The sequence below is a fragment of the Pelophylax lessonae genome (genome assembly GCF_965119305.1).
Source record: "Pelophylax lessonae genome assembly, chromosome: 2".
Classification (NCBI taxonomy): Eukaryota; Metazoa; Chordata; class Amphibia; order Anura; family Ranidae; genus Pelophylax; species Pelophylax lessonae.
Window position 1 is genome coordinate 165,811,654 of NC_138769.1, and position 26,761 is coordinate 165,838,414.

General features: G+C 42.9%; 1 protein-coding gene across 1 annotated transcript in view; it reads right to left on the reverse strand.

Annotated features, from left to right (window-relative positions):
- The window catches only part of GDPD1 (glycerophosphodiester phosphodiesterase domain containing 1), a 168,125-nt gene that overhangs the window by 56,993 nt on the left and 84,371 nt on the right, over nucleotides 1-26,761 (reverse strand). The window contains exon 2 of the mRNA XM_082245083.1: nucleotides 6,225-6,267. Coding sequence (XP_082101209.1) covers nucleotides 6,225-6,267 — 43 coding nt within the window. The remainder of the gene's footprint in view (nucleotides 1-6,224; nucleotides 6,268-26,761) is intronic.

Here is a 26,761-nt window from a genome sequence, read left to right on the forward strand (position 1 = left end):
ACAAAAGTTGGTACACCCCTTACATTTTTGTAAATATTTTATCATATCTTTCCATGTGACAACACTGAAGAAATTACACTTTGCTACAATGTAAAGTAGTGAGTGTGCAGCTTGTATAACAGTGCAAATTTGCTGTCCCCTCAAAATAACTCAACACACAGCCATTAATGTCTAAACCGCTGGCAACAAAAGTGAGTACATTCCTAAGGCCCTGTTCACACCTGAGCGTATTTCAGCTAGTAAAATGCTCATCTCTGAAGTCTCAAAACACCCAACAAGCAAAATCCCATTAATTTCAATGGCCCCTGTTCACATCTGAGCGTTTTGTCTCCAGAAGGAAAACGCCTGAAGCTAAAAAAATACATGAGCTTCTTTTTTGGCTGATTACAAGCATTTTCGTTCGATGCCAATGCCTTCCTCCATACACCTGCAAAAAACGCCTGAAAAAAAAGCCCAAAAAAAACGCCTGGAAAAAAAAGGCAGAAGAAATGCATGTAAAAAGCCCAAAAAAGGACTGAAAACGATACACTCATGTGTGAATGGAGCTTAAGTGAAAATGTCTAAATTGGGCCCAAAGTGTCAATATTTTTTGTGGCCACCATTATTTTCTAGCACTGCCTTAACCCTCTTAACCCACCAGAGCTTCACAGGTTGCCACTTGAGTCCTCTTCCACTTCTCCATGATGACAATATCTGGATATGACGCTGAGCATGTGCACTCAACTTTTTTTGGTCAACCATGGTGAGGCCTGTTCTGATTGGAACCTGTCCTGTTAAACTGCTGTATGGTCTTGGCCACCATCCTGCAGCTCAGTTTCAGGGTCTTGACAATCTTCTTATAGCCTAGGTCACCTTTATGTAGAGCAGCAATTCTTTTTTCAGATCCTCAGAGAGTTCTTTGCCATGAGGTGCCATGTTGAACTTCCAGTGACCAGTATGAGAGAGTGAGAGCAAGAACACCAAATTCAACACACCTGCTCCCCATTTACACCTGAGACCTTGTAACACTAACGATTCACTTGACACCGGGGAGGGAAAATGGCTAGGTGGGCCCAATTTGGACATTTTCACTGAGGGGTATGAACTATCCGACTTTAGTACAGCGATCTTCCCCACTGAGCTATTGTGTTCTGCTCATTCGCGCTCATTGGCATAGAGTGTTGATCAGGTTGGCTGCTGGTTTTTCAGTATGAATTTCCAATAGAAGCGGCCAAATGGCCAATTTCTGTCGGACCGGCTTCCATACACATGGGCCGATTGCCGGCCGATGTTGCCCGGCATTCGATCTGTGTGTACTAGGCTTATGGGTCATGTCACATTAGTGGCAATATTATTAGGAGTACTTCACCAACAACACAATCAATAAAAAAATACTTACATACTTCTATAGCTTTACTCCCCTGATGGCCAGTGGCGGATTGACAACTTACTAGTTTTGCCAGCAGAAGAAATTCTGTTGGAGTAGTGTAAGGACAGGATCACTATTGAGATATGGATTCATTGCTAATCCTTATCTGCTTATATTTGCATTCAGGTCACTGCTAAAGAAGAAAAATACCCACTACTTCTGGGTATAAGGGAAAGCATGTGACTCATATCACTCATGTGACAGCTCTGTTGCTTGCCAGTTGTCTGTCAATTAGGGTTGGGGAGTGAGACCTCAGTCCTGTGTAGGCTTTAAGTTTAACCACTTCCCCACTGCTCACTGTGCTGCTACTGCGGCACAGTGGCTCGTTATCGTCTGGCGACATAGGTCTACGTCACCAGACATTCCCCTCTCTCGGCGGGGCGCATGCGCCGCCAGAGGCTCGCTCCCGCTGTTTTCAGTCACAGCGGGAGTCGGGCCAGGGGAGGAGCAGCGGCGATCGCCGCTGCTCTTCCCCGATCGTCGGGGAATCTAGTTTGGAGATCCGCCCGCTTGTGTAAACAGAGCGGACGGATCTCCTAAGTGACAAGGAGTGACAGATTGCAGTGTTCAGCATAGCTGAACATGCGATCTGTCCTTGTGTCACTCAGTCACCTCCCCCCCCGCACGTTAGTAAGCACCAGGCATACATTAACTCCTCCCTCTCCAATAAAATTAACCCCTTCCCTGCCAGTGTCATTTTTACAGTAACAGTGCATATATATATAGCAGTGATTACTGCAGTAATGTCACCGGTACCCCCCAAAAGTGTCAAAAATGTCAGTCAAGGGTCCGATCTGTCCGCCGCAATGTCGCAGTCCCGCAAAACAAATTGCAGATCGCCGCCATTACGCGTTAAAAAGAAAAAAAAACACCAAAAATGACAGAAATCTTTCCCTTTGTTAGTAAACGCAATAACTTTTGCGCAAACCAATCAAAATATGCTTATTGTGATTTTTTTTATCAAACATAGGTAGCAGAAAACAAATTGGCCAAAAATGTAAAAAAAATTAGATTTTTACATTTTTTTGGGGGGGAATTTCATATAAAATATTTTCAAAATATTGTTATTTTTTCAAAATAAAAGCTGTTTTTTTGTTTATAGCGCAAAAAGTAAAAATCGCAGAGGTGATCAAATACCACCAAAAGAAAGCTCTGTTTGTGGGAAAAAAAGGACCTAAATTTCATTTGGGTATGGTGTCGCATGACCGCGCAATTGTCAGTTAAAGTCGCACAGTGCTGAATCGCAAAAAGTGGCCCAGACGTAAGACAGCAAAATCCTCTAGTGGTAAAGTGGTTAAAGTATACCTAAAGGGGAAACTTTTTATTAGTTTTGGACAGAGTGGAGATGGATTAGAACATCTATTAGTTTGTCATGCTGTCTGTGCCCCCGTTAGGGAGAATCAGTAAAAGCAAAAGAACCAAGCCAAAACATACCAAATTTTAGGTTGTACCCAGAACAGTATTAGAGGGAAAAACTTCCAATAGGGACATTTTGCAATTTTGCAATTTGAAGGGATTTCTCTTCACTTCCTGTTTTGGCTATTTGTCAGGAAGTGAAGTAAATCTCCCCAACACAGATGGCAAAAAAAACTGACAGATTATAACCCTCCCTTATTCTATCCGAAATGGGGAAAAAAAGTTTTGGAATTGTTCTACTTTATTTATGAATCTACTTTCCAATGAAGCTTACACAGGTCTGATTCTCCTTGGGCAAATCAACATGTGAAGCAAAGAGAAGATGAGAACAGGCTCCCGCATGTGCTTGTATTAAAGTGAACCTTTTGCTTTGTCTTGCATGGGTCAAGGAAAAATTCACTTTAAGCCATAATCTTAGTTGATACAACAAAAGCCAGGTACACATGGGCCAAATGTCAGGAGACATTGGCCAGTTCAAAAAAAAAAAAAAACGTCCAACGTTTGCCCAGTGTGTATGTCAGTCTGTCTGTTCAGAAGGCTTCTGTCGGATGTGCATGCTGGAAAACCAGCAGCGGACCAACTCCTGATCAGCGCTCTCAGCCAATGGCAGGGAGCGCTAATCGGAGTGTTCTGGCGGGGCGTCCCCCGTCAGAACACAACAGCTCAGTGGGAGAGATTGCTTTGCTAACATCGGATCATTAGTACAATGTCTGCGATCGAAGCGCACAGTTTTTTTTTTTTCATTCAACCTGCTGGGTTGTACAAAAAAATGTTTGTAGTGTGTACCAGGCTTAAAAGACTGACCTTATCACCTTCATCTCTATCTAGCTCCCATGTAGCACACAGAGTACCGTCACGGTAAACAGACCAAGAATGTACAGCAGTGGTAAATGGGCAGGCGGAGCCTGTAGTTGTGGGAGGGGAGGAGCCAGCCTTCTTAAGCCCAGGCCGCCCTCCACACCGGGCCGACGTAACCAATTACCCCACCCACCACTCCCTCTTGGTGGGCCCTCTTTACTCACAGGCCTGCCAGAACAAAGGTTTCGGCACACCACAACCGTAATTCGGTAATTGTAATAATGTTCACTCTCTCGCCTTGGTTCCCTGACCACAAATGTACTACATAAACATACATGCAAAAAGATATATGAATTCCTCTACACGTGAAAGGCTATGTACAATTCTTTTGGAAGAGGCAATATTTTCTATGATAACTTGTGGCAGATGTTCTCCTAATCAACGTGTCCCCATAAAGTATCATTGCCCTGTGTCATTTATAGGCAGTTACACAGGAGATTTTTTATTAAACCACTATGTATATCTATTTAGGAAGTAATTGCATGTTCTTATGCACAGAGGGACTATTTTCCTTTCAAAATGTCTGTAATTTTTTTCTGTCCTAAGGCTTACTCTACTATTTTATTAACATGATGTTGGCAAATAAAGTGGAATGAAGTTAGTGCAGTGGGGAATAAGAAAGCCCCCTAGCACTTCACAGAACTCCTGCTGCTGAATAGTCGGCTGCTTTAGGATAACATTAGGCTCCCACTTCCAACTCTGACACTGATCAACAAGACAAGGGGAACAGACTGTTAAGAAGAAGTCATTTTATAATATAATTATTAATACTAAAATTAAAAAAAATGAATTCCAAGAATGGTAGCTTAATGCTATATTTCTTAAATATACAGGGAACCTGTGCTGCGAAAAATAGGAGTACAGGCGGTCCCTGGGTTACAAACAAGATAGGGACTGTTGGTTTGCTCTTAGGTTGAATTTGTTTGTAAGTCAGAACAGGTACATTTTTTAAGTTCCAGCCAAAAGAATATTTTTTAACCACATAAGCCCCGGAGGATTTGGCTGCTCAAAGACCAGGCCCTATTTTGCGATTCAGCACTGCGTGACTTTGTCGTTTACACCTGCTTCTCCATAGAGAAGAATGGAGGTTCCAATCAGGTCCGCCTGAAAAACAGGCAAACCCGATTGGAACCTCCATTCTTCTCTATGGAGCAGCAGATGTAAATTACATGAGTCCATTTACACCACCTACATTAAATACAATCCGATCCATGTCAGTAACAAAAAAAAATCAAAAACACAATCACCAAGTTGGAAAAAGGATCACCCCCTCCTGTGTCAATATCTTGTTGAACCACCTTTTGCTTTAATTACAGCCTTTAGTCTGTTGGGATATGTCTCTACTAAGTTTGCACCTCTAGAGAAGATTTTTGCCCTCTCTTCTTTGCAGAACTGCTCAAGTTCAGTTTGTGGACTGCAGTCTTCAAGTCATTCAACATTCCAAGTCATTCAACTGTGTCCTGAATAGTTTCGTCCAAACGGACATTCTCAAGGGGTCCTCTGGAAATCCTTGAGAATGTCTACTTGGATGAAACTAGTTGGGACAGAGCCTCAGTGCTGACGTCACGCTACTGTATGACTCCAGGTCGTCAGCGGCTTTCTTAGTAAGCTTTTTATTGTTTTTTCGTGTCACATTGTTTTAGCTGGATGACTGGTTCTGTTCTACAATGAACCTTTATTTAAATGACTACACTATCACTAGCTTTATGTTGGCTCCCTGGTGAGCTGTATCTGTTCCAGTGGGAGTTGCCTTTTGTTGTCACCTAAGGGTCCTTTCACATGGGACGGAGTCCGTTCTGCTCAGGGGGGGTTCAATCCGCCGATCCCTGCTGAGCAGGCGGATGACAGCTCCATCTCCACTCTGTGTGCGGAGACGGAGCTGTCAGATCCCCGCTGTCCTCTATGGGGAGATCTGATGAGAACGGACCGCCTGTCTGTTTTCATCCGATCCCATCCGATCCTCCAGATGGATGGAAAATAGGATTTCCATCCGTCCGGATTTCACGGACATGATCAGATCGGAGAGCAGCGGGTGTCAGTGGACATGTCACCATTAACATCCGCTGCCCCATAGGGGTGCATGGAGCATCAAGCCATCTGGGCTTGAACAAAAAAATGAATAGTGTGTTGAAGGGTTAAGACTGAGAACTGAGCGATCAAAAACCGCTGTTCACTCTTTTCTCGGTTTTCAGTCGGTCCCTGGAGCACCAGGCAGTGCAGGGGGCGAGAGCAGCTCTCTAAGTCTCCCAGTGGCATGCTGAGAGGCTGAGGCAGCTGCTCCTCAGGCATCTCGGTGGATCCTGACATTGAGACAAGTCGAGATCCCTCCACAGGGCCTGGACTGGCTGAATATGGGTAACAGGATGAAGAACCAAATGCACTCCTGTGACCTACAGGAGAAGTAGGGTCAAAAGAACTTTGGCCTTTTTTCTCATTTAAGCAGAACATTTATTATGACTTTGAGTAGGAGTATGAAAACTATAGGCATAAGCATTTTTTATTATAAAATAAATCCAGTAATTAAAACATGCAATATACTTACTGTTTAAAAGCAGTCATTGTATTTTCTAGATTTTCCCCAGCACCTTAAAAAAAATATAAATATATATATGTTTAACCTGCTAATATATGACAATGCAGAAATAAATATAGCATAAACATATAACAGACACACATGATATGTTAGGCCTCATGCGCATAGGGCGTTTTTACAGCTGCGTTTAGGAGCGTCAGGTGTTTTTTTTGCATCCTAAAAACACCATATCCATATTATTCTATGGCCTCATGCACACACAGGCTTTTAGGAGCTGTAAGTGGCATAGGCGTTTTTAAGCTGTAAGAAAAACCCAGGGCCGGTGCGTTCTGGAGCCGCAGCGTTAAGCTGTAAAAACGCCTGACGCTGCTAAAGGATGCTTAATGCCGCATACAGCGTTAGGCCAAGCAGATGTTTTTAAACTGTAGTAGTTGGATTTGAGGTTGGAAAATAGAAGAGGGCAGAGAAAGGCTGCTAAATGCTAACGCTGCTAAACCTGGCTAAAACGTGCATTAACGCCAATACAAAACTCTTCTAAAAGCACGTTTTATAGCTGCTTTTTCCTGGAGTCACAACTGGCTTTGCAGCTTGTTTTTTTCTAATGCCCTGTGTGCATGAGGCCTAAAACTCTGATAAGGAAATAATCGTCTGGATCAGCACTGTATCAATCCGCAGCTGGTAAATGAGTTGCATCATTTTATTATCGGTGTGTTTATATTGCTCCAATAAATGTAAACTGACAGTGCTTGTAGGAGAAAAGTAAAAGCAGAACTGATATGATATGAAATGTTGAAAACTAAATTATTTTCTTCTCATATTAATGCCAAATATTTTAACAGTTTACAATAAACCTAAAGATGTAAATATATTACCTTAAATTGTTACTTCAGCTTTTTAGAAAAAAAAATGTAAATGTGAACTAACACCGCAACCCTCCCCACCCCTCCAGGCCCCTTTGTACTTTCTTACTTTGGTGATGAGTTGTCAGTGCCCATACAGTCTACTAGATTTGAAATCCCCACACTCCTTCCAAATCTTTCTGCATCACTTCCAGAACTGATCAGAGCCCATGTGTCAAACACAAGGCCCGTGGGCTAAATCTAGCCATCCAGGCCAAATCATGTGGCCCTCGCCTATCTCCTGCAGCTGCAGGAGTTCTCCGGCCCTCCTCCGATCCTCCTCCAAATCCTGCACTTTCTGCCCAGCAATGCCCCCAGCTTCTTCCCAGCAGCAGCACAAGGTAAGGGGGCCACTGTATTGTAAGGGAGGGTGGGGGGGGGCCCTTGACATCTGATGTAAGGAGGGGTGGGGTGCTCTGGACATCTAGGCCTTCAGATACAACCGGCCCTTTAAGGGTAATTATAATGCTGATATGGCCCGAGATGAATTTGAGTTTGACACCTCTGGATTAGAGTACGGTAATTGTAATTGGTCAGCAGTGGCACAGAAAATCACCTTTTACCTATCCAAGAAGCACTGAGGTAAGTACAGCATTGACCCATAAAAAAAGGGTGGGGGTGGTAGGGAGGTTGTTTGGTGTTAGTTCATCTTTTCAAAATTTCTGAAAATGTGAACTAACTCTTAAAAGAAAAATACCTTACCTGTTATAACATAAAAGTTGCTAAACTTCAAGCCTGACTATGGCTACGTTCACATACACTATATTACCAAAAGTATTGGGACAGCTACCTTGACACGCACATGGACTTTAATGCCATCCCAGTCTAAGTCCGTAGGGTTCAATATTGAGTTGGCCCACTCTTTTCAGCTATAACAGCTTCAACTCTTTATGGACCTTGCTTTGTGCACTGGTCCAAATCATTTGGTGGAGGGGGGGTTATGGTGTGGGGTTGCTTTAAATGGGTTGGGCTTGGCCCCTTAGTTCCAGTGAAAGGAACCCTTAAGGTGTCAGCATACCAAGACATTTTGGACAATTTAATGTTCCCAACTTTTTAGGAACAGTTTGGGGATGGTCCTTCCTGTTCCAACATTACAACCCACTAGTGCACAAAGCAAGGTCCATAAAGACATGGATGAGTGAGTTTAGGGTGGAGGAACTTGACTGGCCTGCACAGAGTCCTGACCTCAACCTGATAGAACTCCTTTGGGATGAATTAGAGCGCAGACTGCAAGTCAGGCCTTCTTGTCCAACATCAGTGCCTGACCACACATATTTATTCGCTTCTAGAAGAATGGTCAAACATTCCCATAGACCCACTCCTAAACCTTGTGGACAGCCTTCCCAGAAGAGTTGAAGCTGTTATAACAGCAAATGGTGGGCCAACTCAATATTGAGCCCTATGGACAAAGACTGTAATGCCATTAAAGTTCATGTGCGTGTAAAGGCAGGCGTCCCAGTACTTTTGATAATATAGTGAATATGCGGTTGTGGGAATGTGTGTAAATTGCACACATTCCCCATTCACAGGCAAAACCTGCTGCTTTTTAGCAGACATGTGGGGGTGCCAATGATTCCTAATAGCACCCCAACACATCTGAAAATGCAGCCCATTTTTGGGTGTGAAAAATTGCATGATGCAAAAGCATCATGAGCTTTTCGTGCAACTGCGATTTTAAAAAGGCGCAAGGACTTTTTTCCTGCATTTCCCGCAGCCCATTCAAATGAATAGGCTGCTATGCTCATGCAAATGCGAGCTGCACCAACTGCATATATGTGAACCAGGCTTAAAAACAGAAACCCAGAGGTGCCTGTACACACCTCCATACATTTCTGCTGGAGTACTCCAGAGTTCCCAGGATCGCTATATCATTTAAATACTGACTTCTGAAGGCAAGGTGTTGAACTTGGTGTTAAGTTATTCACTTTAAGGTCATCACAGAAGACAAGGGGGCACTCTTTACATCGGTCAAAAGCTTTCATCTCCAAATATAGAAAGGTTTCTTCACAGTAAGAGCTGTGATAATGTGCAACAGGCTCCCTCAAAAGAGGTAGTTCTGGCAAACTGAGTAGATTGTTTTAAAGAGGTTGTAAACTCATTAAACAAAAATGAAAAAAAAACATGTAAGACAAAGGCATAATGAGCTAGTATGCATCGCATACTAGCTCATTATGTAATACTTACCTTAGAATACAGCTCTTCTAACGGCGCCCGCACACCGCTATCACCACTGACATTTTTCCCGGAGTTTCTTCCGGCTTCGTGGGCTCCAGCGCTGTTATTAGCCAGAGCCACGATGCCAACACTCCCGCACGTGCGTGCAGGAGCTGCCGTTCTTGGCACGGGCTTCGAAGGAACAGCACCCGTGGCTGTTCCTTCAGAGCGCATGCGCCAGTGATGTCACTGGCTGCATGTCATGTAAGTATCTCCTAAACGTGTATTTACACTACCTATAGGTAAGCCTTATTATAGTGATAAAAAACACCAACTTGTCCTCATAGAACAAAATAAGGCATCAGTAGCGCAAACAAGACATGGTCATAAGCGGCACATTTTAATTCAAATGCATCCACAAAGCATAATTATGAAAAAAAATGAAAATGTCCATCACATAATGATGCCTTGAAAAAACAGTCTGTAGGATGAGTGATAGTAGATGTAATACACTCCAAAGGTAGAGGTAAAGGTATCCCAGTGTATAGTTGAAGAAACACCTCACAATCCTCAACCAGTGTGCAGGTCACTCCAAGTGTAATGGCAACTCACCAGAAATCAATGCCTACCCACTCTCGTGGATAAGGCAAATTCTCGTGTTTAAATCACCTAGGAAATCCCCTGGATCTGCTGCCACTTCCTTCTCCACTCACACGCCTATGAAAATGGTAAGTGGGTGCATACAGACACTCCTAGATCACCACACCCTCTCCACACTGGTGGGATATTCGATCGGGGATATCCGCTTGCCACCCACGGCTTGTTCTGGTTGCCATATAGTCACGCCCAAGGATTTTAAGCATTACATTTGGGTTCATCCTAAATTGAAGGATCCTCTAATCCCCAGCAAAACTAATTAGGGGGTTAGAGGACCTTAATTACGAAGATTGTTTAGAGGCGCTTGATTTATTCTTCCTGGAGAAGAGACGCCTGAGAGGGGACATGATAGCAATTTACAAATTAGTGTAAGGTAAAGATGATTTCGCATGCAAGATATTCCAGGGAGGGAATTCTTTCCCGTGACACCAAGGATAAGTGAAGGAGGGGGACACCTCTGTGATCAGATATAGTAAGCAGCTTACCGAATTTCCGTGGCTACTCAAATGAATGAGTCAGCCTCTCCCGGCTAATAATCAAACCAATATGGTCAGATGTTTAGACAAGTGTTTCAGAGCTCCGTAGTTACTTTTCCAAATAAGAGGGACCGCCTCTCCAGATGGGTGGTGGAATCAGTATGATTAGGGGATGTTAGGCTTAGCACTCCTCAATAAACTCCATCAGCCATAAGTGAATATGTAGAGAAGAAACAGAGGCCCATAGCGTAATCCCGTAAAGACTTTAGACAATATTTATTAAAGAAAATTACTCACAATGTAACAGATGGTAACAGGCATATCGGAAGCTGAACGTAGGGTAAAAGTGCGGCGTCCCGCAGGTATCCCAAGCAGCAAACAGTATGTCACAAAAAGGCCGGCTACTTCCAGGGGGCGTGTGGACGTTGCGTCTGGAGTCGCCAACGTTTCGTCATCACAAGACGTCACAAAATGTTGCCGACTCCAGACGCAACGTCCACACGCCCCCTGGAAGTAGCCGGCCTTTTTGTGACATACTGTTTGCTGCTTGGGATACCTGCGGGACGCCGCACTTTTACCCTACGTTCAGCTTCCGATATGCCTGTTATCATCTGTTACATTGTGAGTAATTTTCTTTAATAAATATTGTCTAAAGTCTTTACGGGATTACGCTATGGGCCTCTGTTTCTTCTCTACATATTCACTTATGGCTGATGGAGTTTATTGAGGAGTGCTAAGCCTAACATCCCCTAATCATACTGATTCCACCACCCATCTGGAAAGGCGGTCCCTCTTATTTGGAAAAGTAACTACGGAGCTCTGAAACACTTGTCTAAACATCTGACCATATTGGTTTGATTATTAGCCGGGAGAGGCTGACTCATTCATTTGAGTAGCCACGGAAATTCGGTAAGCTGCTTACTATATCTGATCACAGAGGTGTCCCCCTCCTTCACTTATCCTTGGTGTCATGGGAAAGAATTCCCTCCCTGGAATATCTTGCATGCGGATTCATCTTTACCTTACACTAATTTATGTGGGACTCATTTATTTGGACACTACCCATTCTTTTCATACTTTTTGTGAATATTGGTATCTTTAGCGCTGCACTTTTGTATTATATTGCTTGTTTGAGTCACTGTTAGTTGATTTTGTGCTGGCTGCTGTTATATTTATTTGTTTTTTTTACTCATCACATTAGTGCGGAAATTTTTCTACATTATTTAGCAATTTACAAATACCTCAACGGTGATCTGAGCATAAAAGAAAAAATATTTAGTCACAAGGAATGCATGAAGACACAAGACCATACAATGCGTTTAGAGGAGAAGCATTTTAACCTCAGAATTGCAGGGGGTTCTTTAGAGTAAGGGCTACAAGATTGTGGAATTATCTGCCACAAATGGTAGTAACTGCGGGGAGTATGGCTACTTTTAAAAGACTCTTGGACATACATCCCAAGGATCAAAACATTCAGGGGTATGAGAAATGATTACGGCCATACACACCTACACAGGTTGAACTGGATGGACTATTGTCTTTATTTCAACCTCAACTTCTATGTAACTATGAAGGTCATTACACTTCTGAGCGCAGGGGACCATTACAATTTTGTAGTTGCATTGTGTGGTACGTTATTTTAAGCCTTTTTATAGGTTTACCTATAGGTAAATGTTTGCAGAGGAAGTTTACTTCCTCTTTAACAAAGGCCTGGATTCTTTCCTAGATACACATAATATAACTGGATACTAATATTTATAGGTAAAGTTGATCCAGGAAACATCTGGGGGATCAGGAAGGAACTTTTTCTCCTGCTGGAGCAAATTGTTTTTTTTTTTTGCCTTCCTCTGGATCAACGGTGGGTATAGGATTGTGTATTTAGGATTGTATAATTTTTTTTTTCCTTTTATTGGTTGAACTAGATGATGGATGTGTATTTTTTCAACCAGACTAACTATGTAACTATATGCAAGTCGAGCTTAGCTCTATCCTTTCTCAGGTCTCACTGTTACTCCATAATTATAATGAATTTTTTCACTGACCACCAGTACAGCATGAGAACAATCAGAAATAATGTTAATAGCGTGCAGGCACCTTTAGCGGTTCATTCATTTTACATCTTTACTTTATAAGGTATATCCAGCTGTCATTATATACAACAAAGTGTCGAGTCATCCACAAACGGTTTTGTGCCTTTCAGCTTTTTCAACCCTTGGAGGTTTACCTAAGTCACAAGACAAGGGTCACATAGTGAAAAAAACTGAGCAAATATGAGTCATCCAAGGATTCATTGAGTCATACTGATGTGTTAAATGTGACAAAACAAGTGCTTCTTGTAGTGACAATAAACCAAGAACTGCCTTGTAAGACAAAAATACAATATTTTGCGTGAGTTTTAAAACGGAAGTAGCGACAGCTCAAAGCAAAATATGGTTAAAAAAAAAAACGGGAACCGCTATGTCTAACAAACTTTTTAACAGCTGTTTGAATATATAAGCTCATTAGCCTCAAATATATTATCCCAAAAGGCCTTACTATGCCTCAGCAATAATTATTAAGGAATATACAATGAATGCCTTTGTTTAAAGTATGTAAGCCTCTAGAAAACAGTAGAAGAATGCAGACAAAAATGTCTAGCTTGCAAAGATCAAGGTCATGTCATTAAACAAAATTAAATTGGCCTAGCAGAAAAGTTTTATAGAATTAGGAGACTGTAAGCCACAACAGTTTAGAAATATAGAAAATTCAGGAGTGGATCATTTATTCTGGGCTACTGTTTTTCTTTTACTGGATGTCTTATATTGTTTCTAATTTAATTTTTACCCCCATTTTTTTCCAGCATTGATCCTTATTATTATAACAATAATCACACACCTTTGCTTTCTTTCTTTTTTGTTCTTTTGGTTTACACATTAGTCACAGGTTACATAGTATTTATATGGATACCAATACACTTATTTAACCACTTCAATACAGGGCACATTCCTCCCTTCCTGCCCAGGCCAATTTTCCCCTTTTAGCGCTGTTGCATTTTGAATGACAATTGCGCGGTCATGCAACACTGTACCTACACCAAATTTATGTCATTTTCCCCCCACAAATAGAGCTTTCTTTTGGTGGTATTTGATCACCTCTGGGTTTTTTCCTTTTTGCTAAACAAATAAAAAAAGACCGAAAGGTTGGAAAAAAAAAAAAAGTTTTGTTTATGTTATACAATTTTGTAAATAAATAAGTTTTTTCCTGCACTGATGAGCACTGATGAGACTGCACTGACAGGCAATGATGAGGAGGCACTGATGGGGTGGCACTGATGGGCGGCACTGATAGGCAGCACTGATAGGCGGCACTGATTGGCACTGATATGTGGCACTGATAGATAGCACAGATATGCAGCATTGGTGGGCACTGATAGGCGGCACTGATAGGCAGCATTGATGGGCACTGATAGGTGGCACTGATGGGCACTGATAGGTGGCACTGATGGGCACTGATAGGCGGCACTGGTGGGCACTGATGGGCGGCACTGATCGGCACTGACGGGCGGCACTGATGGGCACTAATGCGCACTGATAGGCGGCACTGGTGGGCAATAATGGGCACTGGTGGGCGACACTGAAAGATGGCAATGATGGGCACTGGTGGGCAGCACTGATAGGGAGGGCACTGGCGGGCAGCACTGATGGGGAGGGCAATGGGGGGCTCCCTGAGCCCTGATTGCCATCCCTGGTGGCCATAGTGGGCATCCCTGGGGTCATAGGTGGGCATCCCTGGGGTCATGGGTGGGCGCGCAGAGCTGTATTATCCTGCCGCCGTCATATGACGTCTGGTCAGGATAATACAACCACATTCCCGCCGTCAATCTGTTATAGGGCAGGCGGGAAGTGGTTAATGCAGTAATGCAAGCTATAATACTTTTCACAGAAATGATTGGTATCTGTTTTGGGTGTTTCTATAGACAACTTTATGGATTTGTTTTCTATCAACACTCAGTTTGCCCTCCATCTGCTCCCTTTGGTCTCTGAGGGTCATACTGCCACCACTCCTGGGGCAGATGTCCCCGAGGACCTTCGATCTTTAGTGCTGCTATGCGTAACTTGGAACTGCTTTGTAAGTAGTAGGGCTATCTGTTTAAATTAGGGAGCCATCTGTTTGATTATACACTATTATTATTCTGGTATCCATTAATTATTTTTTATAGATATGTATTCCGCATCTAATCCTGAGGAAGTCCACTGAGATCCACGAAACGTGGTCTTGGGTGCAATGTGTTATAAAATCATACACTAATATTTGGACTGTACATGTAAAATTATATTATAATTATAGGGGATTTTGTACTGCAATACCTTTTATGTTGATATATTATATTACTACAAATCCGCTCTGTATAATTTGTATGTAACGTGCTTCATTTTAAGTACCAGGAATTTTTTTTTCCTTTTTGTATATATGTTACAGAGACACCTGCTCTCTATAATAAACATACAGTAGATACCAATACTCATTGACTTTGCTGACCAATCCGGCACTTCCTGAAGTATTTGAATTGTTACTAAACCCACAACAGTAAAATCAGTCTGTATCTGCAGTAAAGCATGCTTGTTATACTCACTGTGGAACCTAGGGGTTAATTCCCTGCATTGTGTAAAAAGGCTGTTTGAGCCTGTCTTCTCTGATCCTCCCCTTCATTTACTGTCCCCAAACCATCTCCTGATAGAATAGAGCCTGCACATGCAAGCTGCACATGCTCGTTTGGGGTGTATTGCTAGAGAGTTCTTATTTCTTGGGAGAGGACATGTGATCAGCACAGGTCCAATCAGCACTGTCCCAACAGAGGGTCAGGGGTCCAGCAGCCTCATAGGACAATCAGGGGAGAATGAAAACTCCTCCTAAAAACTTTAACCAGACAATGATAGAAGTCACAAGACTGCTCTAACTGCTGATGAGAAAAGGTATTTAGCAGTTTATATTTACTAAAACGATTGCATTTCCATGTTCTGTGTACTGTGGGAGTGAAGATTGAGTGAATGCAGGCTCCTGGGTTTAGTAACACTGTAAGTGTGTCCAGCATTCAGCTAATTTATTTAGAAATATTGGCATCCACACACTTTTGGCATCCCTTGTCTGAGAGAACACAAGACGGTGCTTAATTGGTATAAATACTATTGAGGGTACTGCTTCATTTATATACACTCATTAATTGGAAAATATATCAGCAGCAAGTATATTGATTGTTCTTTGGAACATCTAAGCTTTAATTTATTGATCGTAAGAAAAATGACTGCAAATGAAATGTGAGAGTTTCAAATTGGCTAAAGGTATGCATACAAGGCTGTTTTCCTTTTGGTCCTCCTATTATGTATACTGCAGATGCTTAAAGTGAACCTGTTGTACTCACGAAAGGTGTGCAGCTATGTTTATCTTTAAATTTGTTTTTATGATTCAGTAGAACCCTGTGTCTACTGTCCATCTGTATACGGATCCTCAACTTTTTCTTTAATTAAGAGTAAGCCCCACTCCAGCTGACTCCAAACCCTGCCCCCTCTCATTAAACTGGCAAATGCAAAGCCCCTTTAAGCATTTGAGTTTCTACAAAGAGTGGCAACTCTGCTTTGACTTTAAGAGCAGGCCAGCATCGTTGCCACCCACCACAGGAAGCTGCATTAGGGGGACTTTAATTGTGGGGTCAACAGGTTTTTGTGGGGCTTTGCAGTGGTCTATGAGAAAACTGTAAGTGCACAGATACTTACAATTAAGTGATACACATATTTTTTTTCTTTTTTAAGATACACATATTTTTTAATGGGAGGTCATAGTTCTACTTTAATTTTCACTTGGAATGAAGTGAAAACCCTGTATATCTCTGATGCCTGGGATCACACCATTGGACGTATGCTAATCATGGGCTTTATTCACCAGTTAGATGAACCAAGTTCATATAGCACCACAGTTAAAATATTGATCCCTGATATTTGGTCCATTAGCAGGACATACAGTATGTAAGTACTTCTGCCCATATAATAAATGGCAAGGTCTATTGTGTTTATACAGCGTGTTTTTCAGGTCCATTGCTATACAAAAGGTAACAAGTAAAGCCATGCCTATAAAAGGAGACTGTAAACACTTAGCTTTCCTGTTACCTGTACTGCCTAATACTGTTCCAATCCTGAGAAAGCTTCTGCTGAAGTCTGTAGGGAAAATGTGGAAGGGGAGTTCACCTCCTTGGTCCTCCCCCAACCACCACTGGTTCCTTCTGCTGACATCCATACGAAGGACTAAGGCCCAGGGATCCTCAAACTAAGGCCCTCCAGCTGTTGCGGAACTACACATGCCATAAGGCATTGTAAAACTCTGACATTCACAGACATGACTAGGCATGATGGGAATTGTGGTTCCTGAACAGCTGGAGGGCCACAGTTTGAAGACCCTTGGAGTAAGCAGTGATCTGGAGGTCAGCTGGGGCAGCCAGTAAGAGCTACAGGGGACCCAGAAGATCCAGTTTCCCTTTTGACTTCAGCAGATGGCTTCACATTGAAGCACCATGGCAGCAAGAATAGGGAAGTATTTATAGTGTATTTTTTACCAGTATGGCTTGGCTCAATGACTTTATAAGATCAATAACAAGTTAAAATTGGGCAGGACTGGTACATACCCCTGCTGGTGAACCTCTAAGACTAGAGCTGTGGCAAAAAGTTGTATACTTAAAGTGCATCCATAGTGAAAACTTTTTTTAGATTTTGGATAGTGTATGGAAAGATTAGAACCCCCACCCCCCACTCTGTCTGTTCCCTATTGGTGTGATTTCCCATTCTTTCATGGATACACAGTAGGTAAGAGAAAGTTTCCCCAAAGTTAGATAAAAGCCCTTCTCAAATAGTTGTCACCATAACAGTGTCCCCATTTGATGTTTTCCCTCATCTAGTAATCCAGTGATAACCTTAAAGTGGTTCTAAAGGCTGAAGGTTTTTTCCTTCATGCATAATACTCACCTGAGCCCGATCCAGCACCGTGCACAAGAGCAGAAGCTCTCCCAGGTCTCTCCCTCCTCACTGGCTAAGATACAGAAGCGGGCGTCATTAGCTCCCGCTGCTGTCAATGACACCCAGTGAGGACACACAGCTCGGGAAGAAGCACACATAAGTGCCCCCAGAGCAAGCAGCTTTCTGTGGGGGCATTTAGCAGGAGGGAGAGGCCAGGAGCGCGGGGGGGGGGGAGCCGACAAGAAGAGGAGGATTCAGGCTGCTCTGTCCAAAACAATTGCACACAGAGGGTAAGTATTACATGTTTATTAAAAAAAAAGTGAACCTTTACAAACTCTTTAAATCTGAACTCCAGGTAAAACAAAAAACTACCTTTGTAGTGGGGCTGCAAAAAAAATAAATAAAAGAAAAGGGCCAATACTTACATGATCTCCTATTTGTGTTGGCTCCCTCTACACTGCAAGACCAGTCTTTGCAGTCTCTTCTCCCTCACGCTCGGATAGATGCAGGCACTGTGACATCATCAAGTCCAATACAGGGCCAAAAGCCCTGTGCTGTATGTGAGGATGATGAGGCACAGACTCCACAGGCTGGATTCAGGGATGGGGTAAGTAAAAGTGTCCCTGCTCCTCTAGGCATAAGCAAGCTTTTAATAGGGGGGAGCACCACTTCAGGGGTTTTTCTCTGGAGCCGGTCTCTAAAATTGGTGAACTTGACCAGCAAGGCTACAGATATCAAAAATAGTATTATAAGGGTTCTATCCATAAATAAAAAAAATGTTATTATAAATTATAACTTTAATTACCCAGGGCATTTTTTTCTGGATTGGCAATAAAATTATTGCAGAAATAAAATCACACCAGGACTTAAAACTTGTATTCATCATACAAATACAGAAGAGTAACCAAGTAAGATAAACTAGTGTTTACATAACGGAACCCTATATTAACTTTGGAAACCAAGCTCTGAATTATTTATCAGCCTACACCACTATTAGGGGGTTTAGTGACATCATCAATAATTTGAATGTAAAGGGAACACTGAGACTGCAACATGAACCTTCCTGCTATCCGGACACCGAGCATCAAATGCCATGGTTAATGTGTCTCCTTACACTAGGGACCAGATTGCTATCCTTGACAAACTAAGGAGCTGCAAATAATTCATCAGCATATCTAGATAAGAGAACAAATACAAAGGTATTACAAAAAAGAGAACAAATACAAGAGAATTACATCAGGTCAATGATAACTCATTGTTATTATTTGTTGCCACTTAAAAAAAAAAATTATATTTTTAATACCACAATTAAAAAGAAAGTCCACCCAATCCTTGCGAGTTTGAAGCATTCAAAATAACCCTGAGACATTTAATTTTTTTTTTTTAAAGCCTGTGGCGTGTGAAACACACTCAAAAGACTTACACCCGGTACATAAAAAAGTGCACACACACAAACGTGGAAACACAAAAAGAGCACAGGGTGTGCGAAATGGTCTTCCCTCCGAAGAGGTAGGACCCTAACCTCGATCCCCCGGGGCGCAAGACTCCTGACAGGGATTTAAGGTACTTCCTATGGTCTGTCTGGCCGAAACCAGACAGACCCCGTTCTCCAGGGGGACTGCCGAAACAGCCCACCCCAAGTACTAGGTGGGGCTCCCCCGAAGGGAGACCCCCATGAGAGAGGGCGAACTAAGCCAGAAGGCCATATCCACCCCCTCCCAAGACTCAAGGCTGGGCCCGAGGACCCACACCCTACAAGTCGTGCAGGAAAAAAGGTGATAGTGAAGTGACAAAACTACAAAGAAAAAGCACACACAAACAAAAAAGGTGGGGAAGGGGAAGTGGAGAAGTGAATTATGCCAATGTGAAAATACAAAGGCAGGCCTTCCGGCCAGAATAAATATTCCTCTGGTCTAAGCCAAAAGGCCTGGCCCAAGAGGCAGGTGCGGAAAAAGTGTGTGTGGTGCAGTGACCAAGGTGCCGAAAAGCTCAAGGCGAGCTGCCCCTCAACAGTGAGAATTAAGGCCCCCCTGGGCTGCCACCCCAGGGGCACGTACACCACGGGCTTTTTCGGTCTCGGCCCAAGGCCAGACCCAGTGTAGCCCTATCCTATCAGGAGGCATCAGAACTTTAGACAGCTTAGGGAGAATCTGCCTTCAACTGGGGACAAGCCTTTTGCAAGGCCAGATTCAACCCATGAGGAAAGGCCCTCCCACCGCCATTCCTTACCAATCACATCCAGGAGCAGTACTAACCGGTGGAACTACGCCGGCTTTCTCGCTCCCTTCAAACTGATAGGGCGGACCCATTCCAATCAGAAGGCAGCGGACCCATCCGGCTTTCTCTGACAGTGCCTACTTCCCGGTCCTCCAGTTATGCCCAGAGCGCCCCGATTCATTTCAGCCCCTGCTGATACTAACCATCAAGGTCCATACCAACTGATAAGAACAGATACTACACTTGATCTTATTTATTTGAGTCCATGGTAGCAAGATTCTCTGCACCTAATTTCCCAGGTCATGTCTACTCCACCTCTCACTTTTGGATTATTCATTTATTTTTACATTCTGGAGACTGATGTTAAAATACATTTCTAGCTGAAATGAGTAAAATTCCTTACCAAGTGAGTCCTCAGAGCTGGTGTTCCCTGGAAATACACGGGAACTAATTTAGGCAATTGAGAATGAAAATAAAGTGAAGCACTGCTGAGTTCCATCATCCAACTGTGTGCAAGCAAAAATTAATTTTCCTTTATTTTCCTTGCACGTGATTGGGCTTTTTTTTTTGCAAATTGAAATTTCACCTCATTCACTAATCTCTAGGGCCCTTTTGAAGTGCCCCTTCCTTTGCAAAGTGAACAGCTTTTTTTCCTTTAGTAAATCAACCCAAAAAAGTCCATGGGACTGCAACTACCAACTTTTTAAATAAGTCAGATACCCATGCTGGTTGTATTGTTAATGCAAAGGTTTATCTGTTAAGTTGCAGCATGGGAAATTTATTTCAGTTATACATACACTTGGTTTAGGTGGCCCGGGGGCCAGATGAGGCCCTTTGCTTTGTTTTATCCGGCCCTTGGGGTGCTATTTTCATCCACTGATGCTGGCAATGGGACATAATTCCCCCACTGATAGCAGTAAAGGGGCACAATTCCTCCCATCGACACCAACGATGGGGCACAATTCCTCCCATCGACACCAACGATGGGGCCCAATGACACCAATGACAGGGCACAATTCCTCCCAAATACACCAACGATGGGGGGCAACGACAGCAAATGATAGGGCACAATTCCTCCCAACGACACCAACGATGGGGCCCAAAGACACCAATGACAGGGCACAATTCCTCCCTATGAAGCCAGGGGCCAGATGAGGCCCTTTTCTTTGTTTTATCCGACCCTTGGGGTGCTATTTTCATCCACTGATGCCGACAATGGGACATAATTCCCCCACTGATAGCAGTAAAGGGGCAGAATTCCTCCCAATGACACCAACGATAGGGCACAATTCCTCCCATCGACACCAACAATGGGGCACAGTTCCTCCCAATGACACCAACGATGGGGCCCAACAACACCAATGATAGGGCACAATTCCTCCCAATGATGCCAATGATGGCAATTCTTTCCACTAACACTGATGGGGCGCTATTCCTCCAACTGACACCAAAAATGGGGCATTGTTTATTCCCAGCGATGTTGGGACCTTTTCTGCTCTCAATGGCCACAATTCAGCCCCCCTTAAGTCTGAAGGACAGTAAACTGGCCCTTTGTTTAGTGGGAGGAGAATAGAATTTGCAAAGCAAACAATTAAGAAAGAAATTGATACCAATAAGGATGCTACAGTCTTGTCAAGTTTCAGAGCCCTGTGCCGTGACCGGCCGCTCCCACGCGCATGCACGGGAGTGATGTTACGCGGCTCCGGCCAGTCACACAGCCAGAGTCCGCGGACTCGGAAGGAAGATGGGAAAAGACGGATGCGGCCTCCAGTGGTGCTTACGAGGGCTTCGTTTGCAGGTAAGTCACATAATGTGCTAGTATGCATCGCATACTAGCACATTATGCCTTTACTTTGCAGGTCAGGAAAAAGAAAAAAAAAGGGGCAGCGTTTACTTCCTCTTTAAAATAGTAGGTTAATTTGCTTCCTCCCAAATTGCTCCTATTGTGCATATGTTAGAGACAATAAATGATGGGATACTTTGGAGTACATGGCCTGATGTGAATGATATCACTATTAAAATACCTATAAAAACAGGCAAAGATATTCTTTAGAAAGATGACTGAGGCACTCAGTGATGCTCTTTTATACTTATATGTGAAATAATGGAGCAATTAATGTTTTGGGAGTAATTCCAATTTGTTTCTATATTTTTAAACTGTCTTTATTTACCTTGCCAACGCTGTAATGTGCATCTTATCTGCAGTGGTTTATGGAGCTAATAAAACCATTCATATGACCTAATGGCCTAACCATAAAGGCATACATAATATGACTAATTCAAGGTAGAGGTACAATCACCTTACCAGTATGTTTTTGAATTGTGGGGAAAAAAAGCATAATAACAGCCTTAGGCCGGCCATATATGGTTCAAATTTTTGCTGGTTCAGCAGGAACTGGCCTGAGATTCGAACCATTAGTGGGCACGATTGAATGTACCACGTTAATTGAACGATCAACTTGAGTACAACCAGCCTGCAGGATTCGCTTGCGGTTATCGCAAGTGGCTTCTATGGCCACTTGTGGTAATCCCTATCTTCTCCTGGCGGTGACGACTTCCCCCACCCGCTACTGCCCAGGAGTAGACAATGGCCCGACAGGAAGGATTCCCCTATTAAAACTGTCCGTGTTGATGGGGGAATCGCGCAAATTTCTTTCCTGCAACCCGCAATGTCGCAGTCCTGCTAAACACCGCTGATCGCCGCCATTACTAGTAAAAATGTTAGAAATAAAAATTTTTTTAAATATTAAAAAAATAAAAAGTCCTTAAATCTATCCTACAGTTTGAAGACGCTATAAATTTTGCGCAAAACAATCAATATACGCTTATTGGGATTTTTTTTACCAAAGATATGTAGCAAAATACATATTGGCCTAAATTTATGGGGAAATTAGATTTTTTGCATTTTTTTATTGAATATGTTTTATAGCTGAAAATAAAAAAATATTGTTTTTATTTTCAAAATTTGATCAAATACCACCAAAAGAAAGCTCTATTTGAGGAAAAAAAAGAACATCTATTTTTTTTGGGTACAGCATCGCACAACTGCGCAATTGTCAGTTAACCACTTCTGGGCCATAAGGATTTGCCCTCTTAATGACCAGACCATTTTTTGCCATTTGGCACTGCGTTACTTTAACTGACAACTGAGCTTCGTGCGACGCTGTACCCAGATAAAATTGAGATCCTTTTTTTTTCCCCACAAACAGGGCTTTCTTTTGGTGTTATTTGATCACCTCTGCTGTTTTTTGATCATGTGCTATAAACAAAAAAAGAGCGACAAAAAAAGCAGTATTTTTCACTTTCTGCTATATAACATTCCCAATAAAAAAAAATTAAAAATCTAATTTTTTCATAATTTTTGGCCAATTTGTATTCTGCTACATATTCTTGGTAAAAAAAAAATCCCAAAAAGTTTATTTCCCAATAAGTGTATTTTGAATGGTTTGCGCAAACGTTATCGCGTCTACAACCTAGGGGAAAGATTTATGTCATTTTTACTTTTTTTACTATAATCTGCGATTTTTAGCGGGACCGTGACATTGTGGCAGACAGATCGGACACCTAACTGACATTTTTGACACTTTTGGGGAGTCCAGTGACATTACTACAGTAATCAGTGCTATAAATATGCACTGTTACTGTAATAATGACACTGGCAGGGAAGGGGTTAACACCAGGGGTGATCAAATGGTTAAATGTGTACCTAGGGAGTGATTCTAACTGTGTGGGGGCCAGACTTGGTGCATGGAAACAGGGCTCCTGTGTTCTGAGATAACAGGAACACAGAAGCCCTGTTTCAGTCAGTGACAGATGAGCGGTGTGCCGTGTCCCTGCAGCGATCATCTGGTTCCCGTTGCTTAGTTGCAGGGCTAGGCAGCGAGCGCGTGATCGCGCCCCCCCCCCCCCCGGTGGCGCGCGTGGGCGCCCAAGACCTGCTCCCGCGAGCTGCCGTATGGGTAAGGCGGTTTGCGCAGGAGAGCCAGCCTGCCGCAGTATATCTGCGGTGGCTGGTTAGCAGTTAAAGTAACGTAGGGCCGTATCGCAAAAAATGGCCTGGTCAGGAAGGGGGTAAAACCTTCTGAAGCGAATAAAAAAAAAAAATCGATATAATATTGCTACAAACGAAATATATTACCATTGGCTTTACCTGAACATCATTCCATGCAAACACTTCTAACCCCTGATCCCCATTAATTATGAAAGCAGTCAGACTGGTTCTCTCAAAGCGGCATTGGACACTGACAAAGACACCTTATGAAAGCTTCTCCTACAAGTACAAAGCGTTTAGTATTATCCCACCAAACATGATCAGAGCTTGGCCTTAGCTTCCTGGCACAGGAAAAAAATAAAGGTTCTACTTTTTTGTTGCAGAAGTGGAATTATTTACAAAAGACTACAGATCTGCTAAGCACAAGCTCATAAAGCCAGCTCTGCAGACTGCAATGCAGTCATTTTCTTCTAGACTCTGCAATTTAGAAAATATGAAACCTGAAGGGAGTCTAATGAGGAGCATGAGCTCAGCTTAAAAACAACAGCACACTGACCGTTTCAAATATCAGCACATAAAATGTATCAAAATCCTCTACAGCAATTTATTGGCAAATAATAACTATTATTTTGATTAAAATTGTACCTTACCTCCCGAATTCTCAATGTTGCATACAGTAGTTAGTTGTTTGAAAAAAAAGCATTCCAATATTACGTTTCACTGAAACAAATATAAGAAAATCCTATACCTTACAATTAAAGCGTAACTCCACTTTTGTTGAGAAAAAAACATTCCCCTCTGGGTGATCTCTGTAACAAACTTTGTTGCAGATTCCTACCTTTTGTTATTCTGAAGAAATCATTGTTTGTTCCTCTGTGCTGAGTGGGTCACATGGGAGTGGTTTTATAATTATCTATCAGCTGTGGCAGCTGCAGGGCTCTAATGAGGGAATCTGCTGGGCCTGCATCCCTTTAGACGTGATCCTATTTGGGAATACCTCACTAAAAATGACATTTTTGTTGCAGGGGATGTCAGAAATCTGACTTGTATCTTGGGCAGACTTCTGGGAAATATGGTGAGCCAATCACACAAGCAGGAAATTATGTTTCTGGGGTGTGGTCAGTACACATTCTGTGTACAGAACAGCTCCAGGTAGCCATATTGCATTGCATTTTAAGAAAATTACAGCAGCTGCAGATTAAAAAGTAAAGGTAATTTTTAATAACATTTGTATACGCTATATTGTTTTTTCTTTATTTATTTGCTGATTTTTTCCCCCCACGAAAGTGGAGTTAACCTTTAAGCCTAGCACACATGGGCCGAATGTCGGCCGTTGTTCTGTCGATTACAGCAGATCATCGGATAATGCCTCTGGTGATCTGCGCATGCACAGTAGTTACGTCACTCCAGCTGATTCACTGATCAGCTGGTGTGACATCACTACTACGCATGCACAGATCATCGGAGGCATTATTCGATGATCAGCAAAGTGTGGAGGCAAAATCTGATGGTCAGATTCTGCCTCCTTCTCTGTGCGCATGTGCAAGACTTCACCGATGATCGGCAGATCAGCTGCAGTGACGTCACTACTGTGCATGCGCAGATCGTCTTAGGCATTATCCAACAATCTGCAGTAATCGACATAACACGCCTTGCTGATCATCGGATAATGCCTCTGACGATCTGCGCATGCACAGTAGTTACGTCACACCAGCTGATCTGGAGATCAGCTACAGTGACCTCACTACTGTGCATGTGCAGATAGTCAGAGGCATTATCCTACAATCTGCAGTAATCCACAGAACACCGGCATCAGCTGGTTCAATAAAAACCGTCAAACATTTTGCCCGTGTAAATGGCAGCCGGGCCAGCTTCTGTCGAGGGCTTATAACAGAAAAAAGGTCTGCCGACTTGTTCCCATTTAGCACTCTTAGCCGATGGTTTAGACCGGAGTGTTCTGGTGGAGGGGAGGCGTTCCCCTTTCAGAACACAATAGCACAGCAGGGGAGATCGCTGTACTAACATTGGATTGTTAGTACAGCGGCTCTGACCTGAGCTTCGACCCCAGCGAGTTGAACGAAAAAACAGCCTGGTGTGTACTAGGCTTTAATCTAGAGAAAGACAAAAAATAAAACTAAAAAAATGTTGTCCATTTTCTCCATTTCAGATCACCAAAGGCAATCAGATCACTCTCTGGATCAGAGCAGAGAGCCGTGACTGTCAATCAGCAGCTCTCCGCTCTACCCGCGCTACCAGCCCTCATTGGAGAGCTGAACTGTCGAGGGGGCAGAAGAGGCTGGCTCAGGCTCTCGGAAGATCGTTGAGAGGCTGAGCCAGGTGCTGGTCCAGTGTTCTGGGTAGATCCAAGCCATATGGTCATCATCATTTCAGAGCCTGGACTAGGTCTGTGACATCAGGCGACAGTGGGCTTCAGACCGCTGTTGGCTGAAAATGGGTCAGAACGTCAGAACGAACTGCACTCCTGTGATCCATAGGAGAAGTATAGCCAAAATTTTTGGCTGTACTTCTCCTTTAACTAGGTACTTTGGGATTTGTATTGTTCCAAACAAACAGAGGTGAAGGGGAAAAGGAGAGGTTCAGGAGCACATGGAGGACTTACAAAGAGGTGAAAAACATAGTAAGGATCAATTTTATGAAAAAACATTACAGAGTCATTAAGTCGTGGATGGATATGAATCTTTTGGGTGAATGTAGTTTGGTGTGACTTCAAGGAGAGGCTGTTAGCACTTCTGTTCTCATGTAATCAGTGGGGTGCTGCTATTAAATTTAAATCAGGTCTCGCTCTGTACTTGGAGTCCTACAGAGCTCAGCAGATTCCTCTGATTGGATGAGTCAGGGATTGTGACATCATCAGCCTGCCTCTTCCTCTTAGCCAATCACAGGAAGCTTTGTATTCATTCACGAAATACAAAGCTGCCTATGAATGGCTGAGCGTTGTTTAGACTGAGGCAATTTTGTTCCGGGTGTGATTTGGAAAGTCTCTGTCTCCCAGCCGGAACCCAACACTGTGTACTGTATGTAGCTGAAGCTACATACAGTTCAAGCAGTGCTTAGAGCCGATGGAGCACATAGTGAAGGAAATAGTTTGTTTGGACCAGCTTGATCCAAACAACCTATTTAAAGTGACAGGAAACATGGAAATCCACTTTAA